At 35.5% G+C, this 18,666-nt stretch overlaps 1 protein-coding gene across 1 annotated transcript; it reads left to right on the top strand.

The window, feature by feature from the left end:
- Positions 1–214: 214 nt before the first annotated feature.
- On the top strand, positions 215–17,918 carry LOC120635407. Its single transcript, XM_039906417.1, has 10 exons — positions 215–804; positions 1,896–2,099; positions 5,983–6,144; positions 7,306–7,449; positions 9,798–9,948; positions 11,196–11,347; positions 12,181–12,296; positions 13,526–13,683; positions 16,030–16,101; positions 17,682–17,918. The coding sequence occupies exons 1-10, from the start codon at positions 348–350 to the stop codon at positions 17,893–17,895; spliced, it is 1,830 nt and encodes a 609-aa protein (XP_039762351.1). The 5' UTR covers positions 215–347; the 3' UTR covers positions 17,896–17,918.
- Positions 17,919–18,666: the final 748 nt, after the last annotated feature.

Genomic DNA, 18,666 nt, shown 5'->3' with positions numbered 1-18,666 from the left:
TTACGTTGCAAATGTGGCGCCATCCTAATTTAATACATTTTGACATTTTTATTGTTATTATACAATGTTAATCTTATTAATATTTCTTAGTGTAGTGAAATGTATCGCTTATTAATTAATACGTAAGAGCAACAAAATTACTTTTTACTATTCGTTGCCAATTTTTAAAGTGGCAACTAATATTTTGAAGTTTTGTCAGCTGTCGCCTGTCAAATACCAATTGTCAAACAAAATAACCTAAACATATTTGAACTCAAAATACTATTCTATTTAAAAATATTGAATAACTTACATTGACCGAATAACTAAATACCGTTTTATATTTGACTACTTTGAACTTTTGAATAATGAACATTGCACGCAAAATCTTCGCAATACCATACCAAAATATCCGAAAGAATGTGTACAGAAATTTTAGAATAACTGCTTCAAATTGCAATTCAGCAACAACTACAGAGCCTCAAATTCAAGATGAAAAATTCGATTTTGAAGATCTCAAAGTACTGGAGCGAGTAGAACGGCGAAAAGCCAAAATTCCGCCATTTATGAAAGACGTTTTCGTCTCCATATATAACCGCGATTTACTCGCATACCCAGAGATTTTAAATAAAGAAGAGTCCACAGCTTTAGATGCCAGGGTTGCGGCACTAGAAAAAGTATTCTTCGATCCCAAAAAAAGCACAAGTGACCGAAAAAATGCATTAATAAAGACAGGCATGTACAGCGCACCATTAAGTCTTTCTAATAACGGTCTAGCAATGAATTGTACTGAGAGCTTACGTTATTTAGATGTTATATCACGAGGTATAGTATATTTTTGATTCTAATATCTTAATATTTCAGGTTATCGACATTCAAACTTTTTTCATTCAATTTCTTGCGTATCAGAGGAACGTGAGTGATGTAAAATCTGTAACTATGAAAGAGGTAAAACTACAACTATGTAACCTTCTGTTGTATATAGTTAGAATATCTTTTTACATTCTTATTAACACAGAAACACTTATTAAACAAAAAACAAGATGGTTCTTGAAATTGCATTAACCTCAATGATTCAATTTTGAATAATCTAGCATCAAAGTAATGCAGCATATATGTATCACCTATAACTTGGTTATAGTTTGTATCATGATCATAATCAAATTGATGTCCACGGCTGGACATGGGTCTTTTGTATGGCGTTCCAAGCTCTACGATTCTAGGCCGCTTGTATTCAGCGGTGCCCCGCAACTCATCACTAAACAAAACATACATAGTTTATGTTTCCACAAAATACAGTTGAAATTACGGGCATGGGCTAACTTGAAGCAGATTAAAATTAAACAAAACCAAAATGATTGTTGGCACTCAAGACCAATAATTATGAACTAAAGATTTTAAACTAAAATTTTACAGGGCCGTGTATTGTAACTCCCTACAAAAGACCTATGTCCAGCAGTTGACGTCGATTGATTGACATGATGATGATGATGTTCTAAATAGAATAATAAAAAAAAAAAATTAAAATTCATTTATTTCAAGTAGGCCTAATATAAGCACTTTTGAAACGTTAAGTCTGTCTGTGTGTAGTGACTCTACCACCGGTTCGTAAGGCAGATTCTACCGAGAAGAAGCCGGCAAGAAACTCAGCAGTTGCTCTTTTCCAACATCAACAATTTATATTTTAAAATTCATTATTCTATCTTGTGAGAGATGAAAGCGGAGCCGGATGTTTCCTAGCAACCTTGTCATTGAGAAATTCATCAATTCTATAATAACCTCGCTCTAATAAATGTGTTTTAACACATTCTTTAAACTTATGCATTGTTAGGCCCAAAATTACCTTAGGAATCATATTATAAAAGCGTATACTCAGTCCCACAACCTGTCCCATAATCTTATCTTCTATCCTACAGCGGATTTAAAACTCGGGCAAGAAATAACTGACCATTGGATTGGACTCAATGTTATCCATCAAGGATTAAGTTCTGATGAATATCAGAAGTTGGTCGGTGACCTGACGTCTGGAGATGTACCTATAAATGTGTGTATAAGAGAGAAGGTTCCTGAGAGATTGATGCAAGCTGATTTTAGCACGAACGCTACTGTCGATTCGAAAGGTATGTATAAATTTATCTTTATTTATTCAATGTGTACTTAAATGAACACCGAAATATTAACTTCATTTATGCCCTCCCATCTTCCCCGTTACCTAAGTCAAAGTCAAATATTTCTTTATTCAAATAGCCACATAGATGGCACTTTTGATGCGTTATTATATACAAAATGTGTACATAGCAGTGAGTAGTGATGGCGATAACTACAATCGTAAACTTAAAACTAAAGCTACGAGGGTTCCAATCGCGCCTAGCGATATCCTATAATCTGGGTACCTTCAAATCAAGAGTGAATAGGCATCTTCTAGCCAAGCGCGCTTCATCTTAGGCTGCATCATCACTTCAGGTGTGATTGCAGTCAAGCACTTGTCTATGTATTAAAAAAAAAAAAAAAGACAGGGCTTCACACTAATGAAATGGTAACCGCTTTCTGATAAAATAAAGATATTTTTCGTATTCTATCATTTATTGATTTTCATTTCTTACAAAATGCTTACAAAAACAAAAAACACTATTAAAAATTTATAAGAAAAAAAACCACCCCCCCTTGACCTCCTCACAATACGCGCCGTTTCAAGGACAACTAACTGCCTTCTGTATCCGACCCTTGATCCAACAACCAAGCGAAAGCTTCGAAGCTTTTAGCGAGAAGACCATTGACTGAAACGACGATCGGAACAATAACTGTCGACTCAACATTCCACATGGCGTTAATCTCGTGAGCAAGGTCCAAGTATTTAGATACTTTTTCCTTTTCAGCTTTCACCAGATTATCGTCATGTGGAATAGTAATGTCTACCATTATTGCACGGCGCACTGATCGATCGACTAGCACTATATCGGGTCTATTAGCTGTAATATACCTGTCAGTGATAATCGTTCGATCCCAGTAGAGCAATGCACTGCTATTTTCAAGAACTGACGCCGGGTCGTACCTAAAGTAAGGCATCTCAAAATCGATAAGGCCATACCGAAGAGCAAGTTGTTGATGAATTATCCGGGCTACTTGATTATGTCTGTGCAAGTGTTCGCCGTTAGCAAGGTGAGAACACCCGGAAACTATGTGCCTGAGGGACTACCCAGGGCGATGACACGCTCGACATATGTCTAGAGTGCCATATATCATATAAATATATTATTATTATTACTTCACAGGGTTTAGAGGTACATTATTCACTGTCTCTGAGACTTATTTGTGAAACCGAAACGCTGATAGATTTTGAGTAAACCGCTGCCATATCTTTAAGTGTAAGAAATCAGATACAGTCTTAACATCACATGCAAAATAAACTGAAACTTACTAGGTGTCGAGTAGCGTAGGTACGATGCGCGTGTTACGATGCGCGTGTCAGTCTTTTATCTTCAATAGGGTTGCTACAAGTAAAACACTTAGGATGTCTTAGTTTGTATGGAAATTTTCACAGGGCGATTCCTAATGAAATATACTAATAAAAGAGTATTTTGAATTTAATTTGACTTATACGATGATAACCCATGTTATCATCGTATAAGTCAAATTAAATTCAAAATTCATTTATTTCAAGTAGGCCCAATTAATAAGCACTTATGAAACGTCAAGACTGTTTGTAGTGACTCTACCACCGGTTCGGAAGGCAGATTCCACTGAGAAGAGCCGGCAAGAAACTCAGCAGATTGCTCTTTTCCAACATCATTTTAAAGTTTAACATCTTTGTGAGAGAGAGAGAGAGAGAGTTTGTGAGAGATGGGAGCGGAGTGGCCTGCTTCCAAGCAGCCTTGTCGTTTAGGAATTCATCAATCGTGTAGTAACCACGATTTATTAAATGTGTTTTAATATATTGTTTAAACTTAGGTAAAGGTAGATCTAATATTACCTTCGGTATCATGTAATAAAAGCATATACCCATACCCACAAAGGATTTCTGTACTTTTCTCAGACGATATGCAGATATCACTAATTTATGTCCGTTTCTAGTTAGTCGACTGTTTATATCGACTTTTTGTATATAATTACTTATGTTACATACTTAGCATTTACATATACTATCTCCAAACCTTACATTAAACAATACCTTTACATTCTTTGTAAAATATATCTCATATCCCTAGGCTGGCCAATAATTCTGCCCCGTCACTCTTTTTCGCCTGACAAGCATATTTCTTGCCTGCCAGACGTCCGTTCCGCAAAAAGTATTTAACTTCACGACCCTCCGATCTCCAATCCTTGTTTTTCATGATGGCGCTTCGGTGGCATTCGTAATACTTCACTATAGTTGTCACGTGGCGCCACCGTCTCCGTTCGAAACAACGGCAACCAGAAGTGCGACAACACTAATGCCTTCAACATTATTTCGTAATTCGGTTACGCGATGCAGGAGTCTTTCACCCGTACTATAGGATCCATTTAACATAAGGACTAACCGACTAACAACACAACCCTAACCAAAAACTAACAAAAGTAGTTCTAAGTTTACAGAAAAAATTCATTCAATTCATTCATTAAATTGATTTTTTTCTGTAAATTTACGTGGAATAAATAAAGCTTTATTATTATTATATATGACGGCGCCTGTCACGCGATATTATTTTTTAAAACAATGACGTCAGCTATACTGACGTCAGACACTGACCCGAAGACACAGGATATCCTAGTTTGAGGTGCCAGGGTAGTTTTAGAAAAAAACATTGTACTTTTAAGCAAATTAAAAAAAAGTGTGTGTCAGCTCCGACGCACGACTAGAGTTTACTCCTTAAGTACGATTGTCGAAACATACACAAAAAGAGTTTATTTAGCTGAATAAATATTAATACCATATGAAAGGGTAAATTAAAATTCCTGTGCAATTTATTCACACACGGCGGAAGTGTAACTTCTTAAAAGTAGCCTACGGGAGATTGAGGTGGATGTAGAGTATCAGAACTATTAGGATAAATGTAATGTTTATTATTTAGTTTCCATGGTAACAAGAATAGGAAAAAAAATGTATTATGTTTTCTATCTCACTGTCCCATATATTTATGTGTTTGTTTCTTTACCTAGATAACATTCGGTTGCCTTGGTAACTTAAATAGGAAAAATAAGTTAATTAAACGAAAGCGACGTTGCATGTTCGCACATCACAGTTGCCGGGCATGCAACGTCGCAAAGCGAAAACGTAACGAGGTCATTCATCAGTAGATTTTACTGCTCACATTTTTCTCATAATTGTTCTCTCTTTTTTTTTCATATATGAAAATCGATTCTTAAGGTAAATGTATAATTGTATAGCAGTAAACTCCAAAACTATTATTGACGTGACAACGTCTTATAATTCGATGGAGCCGGCTGCACGCACGAAAAAACATGACTCATACGGCGTTACCACACTCTGAGGCGTTCCATTTAAGACTTGAAGTGCAAGCGAGAGCGCAGAACGAGCGACAAAGAGGCACAATCGGCGTCCGCGCTCGGCAGCGTTCGACATCTGTCTCTCTCTTACTTGAGTGAGCGATGCGTCCGCGTGGACAGCTGCTATACAATAGTACATTTACATGTTTTCGTCAAGTATGAAGTGCAGTGCAAAGTGAATGTGGTGTCAATTGTTTATAGCAACGATGATGATAGAAACTATGTACATTGTAAAATAAATTGACATAATTTAAGCGTACACATAAATGTAACTTGATCAATTCACTTGTGATTTCCATCTACCTACTTTCTATATCCATAAAAAATATCTATCAAACAAATAAAATTTAAATTTTCTTTTGTAAAATGCACCACCCAACCATTCCATCAGTATTGTCTTATGACATTGTCACGTTTAACTATCGTCAGTAAACCGAATTTACAGACAACCGATTTTTTTATATTAAGAAGTGCTGACCAGGTTCCCTGGTTCTCATGTGCCTGTGATTAATTTCGCAGGCATCTGGCATATAAGGGGGGAGAAGATATGCAGCAATTCAAATGGGTACCTGTTGGTGCTATGCTTGATCGATAGTACTAGGTTCAAGACATTTCTGGTGCACCCCAACGCTGCGGGGGTCAGCCAGAAAGGGGACTTCGTCACGTTCCACCAGACCCCAGGTAATATAGTTTATGTTTTTAAATAAATAAATATCCCTACTTCCCTACTAATATTATAAATGTCAATGTAAGTTTGTTTGTTACGCTTTCACGCGAAATCTACTGAACCGATCTTAATGAAACTTTTTATACATATTCTTGGAAGTGTAAGAAGTAATATAGGATACTTTTTATCCCTACATTAAGCTCAGTTCCTTTGAGAAAGGGGATGAAAGTGTTTGACGATTTTACACCATAACTTCGACAAATTATAACCGATTAAAATAATTATTTTTATACTATAGAGGTTATAATATGTGTTTAATTTTGCCCAAACTGTGCTTTGAGATAGAGGACAGAACACCTCAGCGCACAGCAGCAAACCCCTCATTTAAGGTTTAGCGATACCGAATACTTGATTTTTTTCTAGAACTACAACTAAATTGAATGCCACATCAAAAAACAACATCAAACGCAGACGAAGTCGCGGGCAACAGCTAGTAATAAATAAATATACTACGACATTACACACATCGCCATCTAGCCCCAAAGTAAGCGTAACTTGTGTTATGGATAACTGATGAATATTTCTATGAATTAATACACAGAATTACTTATAATATACAGATAAACACCCTGACACTGAAAAACATTCATGATCATCACACAAACATTTTCAGTGTCTGGGTGTTTATCTGTATATTATAAGTATATTTATGTATATTATTCATAAAAATATTCATCAGTCGTCTTAGTACCCATAACACAAGCTACGCTTACTTTGGGGCTAGATGGCGATGTGTGTATTGTCGTAGTATATTTATTTATTTATTTATTTATAAGAGACATGACGCCCAGCCGGGGCATTGCAATAAAATTTTGCCGAAATTATTTTAATTTCTTTACTCAATTTAAATTATTATATACAAATTAAATTTTACTATAAAATATGTCAACTTAGAACATAACAATAATTTCGATGTACAATAATTATAGAATTTAATGCCACACTATTATTAATAATTAAGATATAATGTAATTGAGATCTTAGCATAGTATTTGAAAAGGTCGTCTACGTCATAAGAACAATTTTGAACAAGCAAATGTTTCAGATTTTGCTTAAGTAACAAGTGTTCAAATTAAGCATTATTTTCATAACAAAAAAGTTTATTTCCTTTCCAGCTACGCCACTTGACCGTATCACAGAAGACGGTCTGTCCAAAACGTTCGGCATAGCCAGGTTGTATACAGCAACGCTATGCCGCAATAGGTTGTTGGCTTCGCTGGACGCCTGCATGGATTACGTGAAGAGCAGGTTCTTTTCCGGTGAGACGTCTATTTTTGTTTTTGAAGTAAAACTTCTTTAGGCGAGGGAGTAACTCGGATCTTTTTTCAAACGGAAGTAACGCTAACGTCAGACGTCTGTGTAGTTTCCGCTGTTTAAAAATAACTCCACGCTTCTTGACTTATATGCCAGCTAGTGGCAAATATCATAATCAATTAGGATTATTCATTTCTAATATTTTCAAACGTATCAATTGTGAATAGCGAAGTGAATAAAAATTCAACAATTTTAATAAAATATTATGATATGCAAAGTTTTTTTAAAATCTCTAAATAATAAATTTTCGGACGATTGCGACATTCTATAGTATTCAATGACAAGGTTATATTGACATGTGCTGATCTAACCTTCAATTTTCTACTCTCAATTATTCTATTTAAAAACGAAAATATTTATAAAATGTGATAGTTATATTAATGAACTTAAAATAGAATATACAATGAAATAGTATATATTAAATGAAATGGTGGAGTCCCAGAGACATTTTACTCTTTCATCAATAAAAAGGTTACACGCACACACTTTTTGTTTTTTTTTTTTTTAAAGTGATAATTTTCTGTAGGCGCGCCGCGTTCAGCACTTTCACATTTAGCACGTTCACACTGAAGACAGCTCTTTTTTGTTTTTTTATATAAATCTTTGTATAAAGGGTTGGAAGTTGTAACAAACTTCACTTACCCAAGGTTTTTGGTTAAGTGAAGTTTATTGTCAAATTATAATGAAATAACCTAACATAACAAAAAAAGAATTTTTTTTTTGACTCTGGGTGTCGGTGTGGGTGGGATGGTGGTCGTTATGGTATACCTGCCGGAGGCTTTTTTTTTTTTTTTTTTTTTAATCGAGGAGGAAAAAATCCCTTCGGACTTCTGCCTTATGGCAGGGCATGTCCGACTTGCACGGACTAAAACAACCCCCCCTATCTGCCAGGTCTGCACGGAACCGCTGGGCATTACTTCATGCCGACCTTCTTTAAGTGTTTTCTCTCTTTTCCTTCTCATCTCTTTCTCGTTCCTCTCTCCTCACCATAATGTTTCTTAGCATTTGTGCATATTTTTGCCATTCTTCTTCACTGGAGAACCTGCCGGAGGCTGTGCTGTCAGAACTGTGCAGCCTCCAGGGTATGTGGGACTCGCTGGCTTGTAAATATGGCGCACACACAGAACACGCACTGATATGCGCTTCAATTACAAGTGCACATAGCATTGACAAAGCGTCGTGTAAACTTAATTTGACAATAAATTCAATTCACCGATAAGTGTTCGGTGAGTTTTTTTTCTAAAAGCTGTGTGTGTGTCATGGAAGATATCGAATTGAATGTTATAGAATGAATGATAAATGAAGAATGTAAACCATCACTCATTAAACCACATTTAATTTACGTGATTGAAGTCCGGGGAAGTGCCACCAAAACAAGATTAGCTGATCTGAAAACTGCAAATACAAGAAACTCTTTTCCAATATCCTTTTCGAACTTCCACCAATCTATTGCGATACTAAAATAATGAACATTCATCAATTATATATATATATAGCACATCTTTATTAGAAAATCAATAAGCAAAACAGGTCACACTAATATCACTTTCACAAAAAAAGAAAAATATAACCCGTCGAGCCATTTCTCTTATATTACCTAGAACAAGAACAAATTATGGATTTAAACCCCTTACCTTTGAAGGTGCCAAATTTTATAATAAAATACCTATACCTATAAAAAACGTAAACTCATTCAATGTATTTAAAACTAAATTAGCTTCTTATATATAAACTAAATTCAATTTTACTATTATCTACTACTCATTCAATGTATTGGTCTTTAAATTTATTGGTATTATAAGTAATACCAATAAATTTAAAGGCGTATACATTGAATGAGTAGATTCATTCAATGTATTCGCCTTTAAATTTATTGGAATTACTTATAATACCAATAAATTTAAAGGCGAATACATTGAATGATTAGATTGATTCAATATATTCGCCTTTAAATTTATTGGAATTACTTAAAATACCAATAAATTTAAAAGCGAATACATTGAATGAGTAGATAATAGTAAAATTGAATTTAGCTTAGTCTAATGGCGAAGTGTATTAATTTATTATAGAAAATTAAGTTTCCTATGTAAGTGACCTAGGTCTTTTTATGGGAATAAATTTTGGGGAATCAATTGGGTTGTCTCAAAAAAATATACCTTATAGCAAAGGTATATGGACAAAATTGACTTCATGCAATAATGGCCCAACGAGGGTCTGTATGTTCTTAATTCTATGGCTATAGGCTATTGATGTAAAATATTTAACGCAAGTTTAAGTTTTTTCCCCTTACCAGGTAAGTCTTTAATGGAAATACCGACAATCCGCGCAACCGTTGGCGACACGTTACTAATAACATACGCAAGCGAGAGCGCCGAATATTTTACTGCTGGTCTGATCGATGGTTATCTGGAACCCGACGCGGACCTCGAGCTCGCTATGTGTAGGTAAGTAGCTCACCATTGCTCATCTTATCTCATTTTATCTCTTCTTATCTCGGAAAATCTCATTTTCGTTTTAAATTATTCTCTGAATAGAACGCAAGATTCTCAACGCAATGCTCATCTTATCTCATTGCATCTCTGCTTATCTCTGCTCATCTCATTTTTCCTTTGAATCATCCCCTGAAAAGCACGCAAGCAGAAAAACTTGGTGCCTTGGTTTTATCCTTTAATAATCATAGGAGTCATCAACCCAACCAACTACAGGGCACGGGTCTCCTCTGAGAATGAGATGGGTTTATGCTGCCGTCCACCACGCTGGCCAACTAGGGATCGGTGGACTCCAAACGCCCTTGAGAACGTTACGTAGAACTCTCAGACATGCAGGTTTCCTCACGATGTTTTCCTTCACCGTTGAAGCAACGCACATAACTCGGAAAAGTTAGCGTTATTAAATACAGTGAAAGTTTTATTATAACGCATAATCTAGTTAAATAAAGTTTATTTAAATATTACAAATAAATACATATCGTGAACAACATTCGTAGAGGTCCTTACTTTTACTTCGCTATAATCATAGCTTACTTCAGGGTGTCGGTTTTTTGTGACGGTGTGCGCGCGCATCGTAAAAAGCGAGCTGGCAGACGATGTATTCCCTTCTCACTCGATTTAACCTTCATCCTGTTAAAATCGTGTAACCATGTGCGCGTGCATTTCGTTACATCGTATAATTATATATATATACATAAATATTTTATTTTATGTTTTTATTTGTGTATATTTTGTTTATGTATTCGTATGTAGTTAATTGAATGTAGGTTTATAATAATTTTACTCTTGTTGTCTCCTAATACTAAGGTTGCCTGGCAGAGATAAGGCCGCCTTTTGTATTCTACTCCAGTTTTTTGTGTTTCTCTCTATTCGTCCTAACTTTGTAGTGGTGTACAAATAAAGAGTTTAAATAAAATAATAAATAAATAATTTCACTCCCATGATCTTTTCATAAAGAAGTATAGCTTCAAAAAGTCTCGATTGAAATCACGTGTTTTACTAGTTGTATAATCGATTATTTTCCGTTTGTTCGTATAGGAATTTCAGAGCGAATCACGCGCAAAGTCGCGTGCATTGTCGTTACATCGTATAATTTCACTCCTACGATCTTTTCATAAAGAAGTATAACTTCAAAAAGTCTCGATTGAAATCACGTGTTTATGCTAGTTGTAGAATCGATTCTTTTCCGTTTGTTCGTATAGGAATTTCATAGCGAATCACGCGCAAAGTCAGCTGCTAAAGCTACTCGCGATACCAGGGGTGGAGAAACAGAAGGAGTGTCTACAGTTGCTTGAGGACATGAGGTCATTGTCCTTGAGGGGAGAGTCCATTGAGAGCGTCAATATGTTTATCGGTGAGTCGGCACATTTTTCAGTAGGTACATGACTTTACAACATTATAAAAAAAATCTTAATTTGCTATACTCAGCGAAAAGCAGGAGAATCTGTATGGTGTAATTTATAATTTCTTCAATCCGTATACTCCACACCAAACAGATCCTCGGCAATGTACCCTCTACGCAAGTTTCGCTCCGAAACCACAGCATCCTCAGGAGATGTTGACGCAGATTCTCCTGCTGTTCGCGGAGTATAGCAAATTAAGCTTAATTTTCATAACATATCATGGATTTCCGCAAAGTAACGCCTGCTTCTGTCCAATTTATTTACAAAGTTGGATTTGAAGTATAACAGAATTAAATATAATACATTTTTATTGCTTTAACTGTGTACATTTTTTTTGGTGTTATAAATTCAAATAGTGCCAACAGTTTGTCACTTTATGGCGTGTATAATAAAGAATTTATGAATTCATATACATTCGGATGATATAATTTATTATTTAAAAAATACATAATTATAATTTATGTGACGTATTAATATTTATGAATAAATGACTAACTTAAAGTTAGTAAGCGTAACTTGGGTTATGAGTACTGAGGTGACTGATGAATATTTTTTATGAAAAATACATAAATACTTAGAATATACATATAAACTCGGACACTGAAAAACATTCATGCTCATCACACTAACATATCCAGTAGTGGGAATCGAACCCACGGCCTTGGACTCTGAAAGCAGGGTCGCTGCCCACTGCGCCAATCGGCCGAAATAATGCCGCATTACTAGACCAAGCCATACCCGGTACTAGGAGAGAATGAAGAAGAGAAGTTGTTTTCCATTCCAGCTCACAATGGCATACACCATGCGGGCAGAGAGATGGCCACCGAAATAAAGAAGATAAGGAATCCCATGTTCAACCCCTCTTTCATCTTCAAAAAGATGATACAGGATAGACATCAGGTACGATTTTTTTTTTTTTTTTTACCACATCAGGAATATTCACAGAATTAAGAAATTACAGAAGCCGTGCACACGACTAATATCGAAGCATCAATAACCACTCCACTTTAGTAGTGTTTCTCAAATAGACGGTTAGTAACTTCATACAATTTAGCATTTGACACAGTAATTATTTAACCTCTAATGTTCAAAACGTTCACCATGAAATGGGAAAATGGGAAAAAGTTTCTGAGCTAGCAACATTCCGCGGGTGTGGTGGGAGACGTGCGCGGGACGTTTTCTCCGGTTTTGGACACAATGCTGCATACAATAAATAAATAAATAAATAAATATACTACGACAATACATTCATCGCCATCTCGCCCCAAAGTAAGCGTAGCTTGTGTTATGGGACTGATGAATATTTTTACGAATAATACACATAAATACTTAGAATATACATATAAACACGCAGACACTGAAAAACATTCATGCTCATCACACAAAGTTTCTCCAGTAGTGAGAATCGAACCTACGGCCTTTCGCTCAGAAAGCAGATTCGCTTCCTTTAATAACATGACCTCAAAGGTAATTTTAGAAACGTCCACACATGTAAATTAAAAAAAAAAAAAAAAATTTCATGAATAACTAGCTGTTGCCCGCGACTTCATCTGCGTTTGTTTTTTGATGTGACATTAAATTTAGTTGTAGTTCTAAAAAAATTTAAAGTATTCTGTATCGCTAAGCCTTAAATGAGGCGTTTGCTGCTGTCCGCTGAGGAGTTCTGTCCTCTATCTCCAACCACAGTTTAGGCAAAGTCAAACACATACCTCTATAGTACAAAAATAATTATTTAAATCGGTTATAATTTGTCGGAATTATGGTGTAAAATCGTCAAAAACTCATCCCCTCTCCCAAAGGAACCGAGCTTAATGTCGCGATAAAAAGTATCCTATATTGCTTCTAACACTCCAAAGAATATGTGTACAAAGTTTCATGAGGATCGGTTAAGTAGTTTTTGCGTGAAAGCGTAACAAACAAACTTACATTGACATTTATAATATTAGTAGGGATATACATAAACACTTATAATATACATTTAAACACGCTGAAAAACATTCATGCTCATCACACAAACGTTTTCCAGTAGTGGGAATCTAACTGACGGCCTTGGGGTCGCTGCAAACTAAGCCAATCGGCCGTCTGAACTTGGCTGGCTGCTAGAAATCGGCTTAAAATATTGTCTCCAGGAGAAAGACGCGCCCAAGTTGAACCTTCACCTGGCGGAACACCTGCACCCGACCTTCAAGAAGCCCTCTGAACAGCTGGAGTACTGTGTCCTGAGGATGCGGTACACCTGCGAGACCTTGATGAGCAGGCACGGCACCGAAGTCTTCGACGCGTACACGTGAGTACTGTTATTGAAGTTGTACATTTCTAGGCAAATCATATCAATAATAAAAATAAAATAAATATACTACGACCATACACACATCGCCATCTAGCCCCAAAGTAAGCGTAGCTTGTGTTATGGGTACTAAGATAGCTGTTGAATATTTTTATGAATATAATACATAAATACTTATAACATACATATAAACACCCAGACGCTGAAAAACATTCATGCTCATCACACAAACATTTTCCAGTTGTGGGAATCGAACCCACGGCCTTGGACTCAGAAAGCAGGGTCGCTGCAAACCAATAATGTTTTATTCATGTAGACCTTGGGGGGCGTTCATAAAATACGTGAGATGCTTAAGAGGGGGTGGGGTCGGTTCAAATCTTATCTAATCTTACGTTGGAGAGGGAGGGGGGGGGGGGGGGGGGGGTCCGGCAAGCATCACACAATTTTTTTTTGTTAAATTTTTATCACACTTAAAATTAAACTCAGCCATATTGATAAATAGTCTTAACTAGTCGTATGTAAAGGCACGAAGCATTTTTTTTTCTTTCTCACAATAACAATCCAACGCGTTTACGTTCTTAAATATTTTCTAATGACCATGTGAGATGGTGATAACAAAAAGAACACCCGGCTAAGTTTGTTGTGGGCTTCTTCTTAGACCAGGGCGCGTTTGGAACCCTCGTAGCTTTAGTTTTAAGTTTACGATTGTAGTTATCGCCATCACTACTCACTGCTTTTTACACATTTTGTATATAATCAACGCATCTAAAGTGTCATTTATGTGCCTATTTGAATAAAGAAATATTTGACTTTGACTTTAAGATTCCCACATTTTGAAATATCTCACGTGAGATTGGGGGTTGGGGGAGGGGATTTAATAAAATCTCACGACATCTCACCAGGGAGGGGAGGGAAAGACGGAAAATTTTAAAAACACCTCACTTAATTTATGGAAGCCCCCAATATCACAGGCACTTATGAAGCGTTCATACATTTAATATGTTACACTAAAGTTAGTGATGCTGATAACTGAATTCGTTAACTTAAAGCTAGGAGGGTTCCAAACGCGCCCTGGTCTAAGAAGAGCCCACAACAAACTTAGCCAGGTTTTTTTTATCACCATCCCACGTTGTCATTTGATAATATTTAAGAAGCAACCTGGTTAGAGCAATTGTACACACCCAAGCTTTTTTATCGTTAACGTAATCCTTTATACAATAATAAGACTTTTCTATAAGCTTTCGCTTAATACAAACTTTGATTCTTTTTTCGAAACATCCCCAAGATATCAACCGGTAATTTATTGTAAAATTGTATACAATTTCCTTTAAATGAATTGCTTATTTTATGTACTCTACTGCACTGCAAGTTTATTTTTGCTTCTAATGTTCAAATTATTGCAGTAACGTTTTCTCTTAAATTTTGATATATTTTTGTGAACATACATTAAATTTTCAAATATATAACCTTTCAAAAGGTTTACCTTGTTTATTGTTGCCTTTAAACGCTTTTTTTCTTTCCAAACGCGCCCTGGTCTATGTAGAGCCCACAAAAAACTTAGCCAGGCTTTTTTGTTATCACCATCCCACAGTCGAGTTAATATTTGGCTACTATAGGATTTCTCTATAAGCTTACGTGTTATAAAAACTTTGAACTTATTGAGAGACATCTCGAGAATTTCATCTGGTGATTTGTTATAAAAAGATATACAATTACCCTTAAATGAATAACTAATTTCATACAGCCTAGTAAACTGGACTACGAGTTTATTTTTACTTCTTATATTAATATTGTTTATTTATTTATTTATTTAAATTAGGACTACCAACAAAATTACATGTATTTTAGTTATCAAAATTTCACTTATAGGTAGTCACAGCATGCACTGGTTAGTATGTACGATAACTCAATTTCATACAAGCATTAATCAAAGATATGTAAATTTATAATAATAAAATTTAAATTTAATAAGAAAGCTTCATAAGTGCCTGTGATAGGCCTACACGAATAAAGAAATTTTGAATTTGATTTTGAAATAGAAACTTACATTACAAATGTTAATATTTAAGGAACTTAGGAAACGAAGTTGGGATACCAAATCATAACATTACGAGTCACTTTCTAGCGAAGTGCCAAACGTTTTAATAATTTTGGTTTTAAATGTTCCTAATGTATCTTTTAACAAATCAATACAGTCACTTTTAGCACTAAATTCATTATACAATCTACTTAGCCTAGGTATCAAGGAGTGGTGGCCGATATTAGCTCTATAAACTACAGTCCACTTTAAATAGCGAAAACAATTTTGGATTTTTTTTTTCACTTTTATTTATGTTCTTGTTTCAGAGAACTCAGCAGGCTGGCGGAAGCGGCCACTGAGATATTAGTCATGACTGCAGTTCTGGGTAGGGCCTCCAGGTAAGTTATTACTTCCTAGTACTATACTGACCTCGCAGTTTAAGAATTATGTTATTTCATGTTTATAAAATGCTTAGTAATTTGAGCATTTTGACAACCTTCTTCAAGATAAATGGAAATTGCCGGTACTACAAAATAAATTATCACTAGCTGACCCGTGCAACTTCGTCCGCACCAAATCGGTTATTACCGGAAAACACGAATAAAATGACATTTTCTAAAAATGAATCCTACCTAGATCGATTTATCGCCCCCGATACCACCTTTATACTAAATTTCATGAAAATCGTTGGAGCCGATTCCGAGATTCCAGTTATATATTATATACAAGAATTGCTCGTTTAAAGATATAAGATATGTGGTATATTTTAAAAATGGAACGATACTGCGAAACACTGCAACCGAGGAAATAACTCATCAAAGGTTTTATTTAAATTTCGAACTTGGAATGGAATCGAAATGGAATGCTGACTAATGAAAAAAAATAAAAACTTAAAAAAAGCTGAAAATTGCACAGATGTAAAATATCCAAGAATGGATGTCCTTGTGAATGTATGTGAGATGTCATGTGGTGGAGAATAGCTAGTTTTTATTTTTACTGATTGTTTTCTTATGTTTATGTTTTGTCATCAAGTAGCAATTTCGACCATTAACTTCCAATCAAAGCTTTGTTATACAGAATCACAGTAATTACAACAAACTTCGATCCACAGAATTAAGATCATACAAAAACCGTGTACACGACTAATGTTAAAGAATCAAAAACCACTCCGCTTTAGTAGTGTTTCTCGAACAGACACTCACTTCACTCTATTTAGCAGATGACAGTAATTATTTTACCTCTATTGTTAACCATTACTTGTTAGCTAGCAACATTAAGCGTTGTGACGTGCGCGAAGCGTTTTCACTGTTTTTGGACACAATGCACTGCGTACTGCGTGGCTGAATGAGGGTTCTGTATGTTCCTAACTCTTTGCTTCGATCGAGTCAGAATTATCTGAAACTAACAATCCACATTCCGGAGAGTATATTAGTTTTTAGTATAAATTAACATTACAGTCCCTAAATACTTTTTGAGGTGAATCTTAAGGTAACAGACATACAAGCAACCTTATTTTTATTACGTAGTTATCCCTACTAATATTATAAATGTTAGTGTAAGTTTGTTTGTTACGCTTTCACGCAAAAATTACTCAACCGATCCTCATGAAACTTTGTACACATATTCTTGGAAGTGTTAGAAGTAATATAGGATACTTTTTATGCCGACTTTAAGGTCGGTTCCTTTGGGAGAGGAGGTGGAAGTGTTTTACGATTTTACACCATAACTCCGACAAATTTTAACCGATTTAAATAATTATTTGTGTACTATAGAGGTTATAATATGTGTTTAATTTTGCCCTAACTGTGGTTAAAAAAAAAAAGGACAGAACTCCTCAGCGGACGGCAGCAAACCCCTCATTTAGAGCTTAGCGATACTGAATACTTTAATTTTTTTTAGAACTACAACTAAATTTAATGCCACATCAAACGCAGACGAAGTCGCGGGCAACAGTTAGTAAGAAATATCCTTTTTTCAGAGCATACTGTATCGGACTTAGAAACGGAGAAACAGAAATGAAACTGGCCGCAGTTTTCGTTGAAAGCACCAAAGATAGAGTGAAGAAGTTGCTTCTAGAGGTCAACGATGGAGAATACTTGAACTTGGACTTCTTCAGACTACAATTCGGGAAGAAGGTTCTAGAAGCTAACGACTTTGTTGTTGAGAAACCCACTGCCAGAGTGTTTTGGTAGAATAAATGTTAATATAGATAGTTTTTCTTTCTTTTATTTTTATGACTGCTATTGACTTCTGAAATCCTAGTTACCTTAAAGTAGTGCTCACTGAACTCGCCTATTGATTGCCGCGATATGCTAATGACGTCATACGCAAATCTCGCGCATTAGATGTAGTCTACGCGTACCTACTAATGACGTCATTGTAATTTACCAATAATTTATAATTAGTGTTCCCTAGAGTACCAGAAGAAAGTTCTAGAAACGAAAAGCGTTGTTTTGAACAAACCTACTACCAGTGTTTTGGTGTAATAAATGTTAATATAGATACTTTTTCTTTCTTATTTTACTGCTATTGACTTCTGATATCCTGGTACTTCCAAAGTAGTGCGCACTTAGCTCGTCACAGGAACTCGGCGTGCTAGTGACGTCATACACTTATCTAATGCATTATATTATAGTTCACACGTACTTACTAATGACGTCACTGTAATTTTCCACTTGATATTCGAACAATAATTCGAGAACAAATTACTAGAAACGAAATGCCGCGTGCTAGTGACGTCATACGCTTTTCTCGCGCATTACATGTAGTGCACGCGTACCTATTGATGGCTTGGTTATTTACCAATTGATATTGAGTTCGTTAAATTACGAAAAGAGTTATAGAAACGAAAAGTTCTACTGTTGGGAAACTTGCTCATATCCACTTTTTATACATAAAAAAAAATTTAGAGTAGAATAATTCGGGAAGAAGGTTCTAGAACAGCTTTAATAAAGTTACGGCAA

The sequence above is a fragment of the Pararge aegeria genome, chromosome 26 (genome assembly GCF_905163445.1).
Source record: "Pararge aegeria chromosome 26, ilParAegt1.1, whole genome shotgun sequence".
Taxonomy (NCBI): Eukaryota; Metazoa; Arthropoda; class Insecta; order Lepidoptera; family Nymphalidae; genus Pararge; species Pararge aegeria.
This window is presented reverse-complemented; position numbering and strand designations above follow the sequence as displayed.

Excerpts from the sequence above, each read along its gene's own strand:
- LOC120635407 (XM_039906417.1), top strand. The coding sequence starts at position 348 with ATGAACATTGCACGCAAAATCTTCGCAATACCATACCAAAATATCCGA. Across the intron at positions 7,450-9,797 it reads GAAGAGCAGGTTCTTTTCCG|GTAAGTCTTTAATGGAAATA; the intron begins GTGAGACGTCTA and ends TCCCCTTACCAG. Across the intron at positions 16,102-17,681 it reads GTTCTGGGTAGGGCCTCCAG|AGCATACTGTATCGGACTTA; the intron begins GTAAGTTATTAC and ends TCCTTTTTTCAG.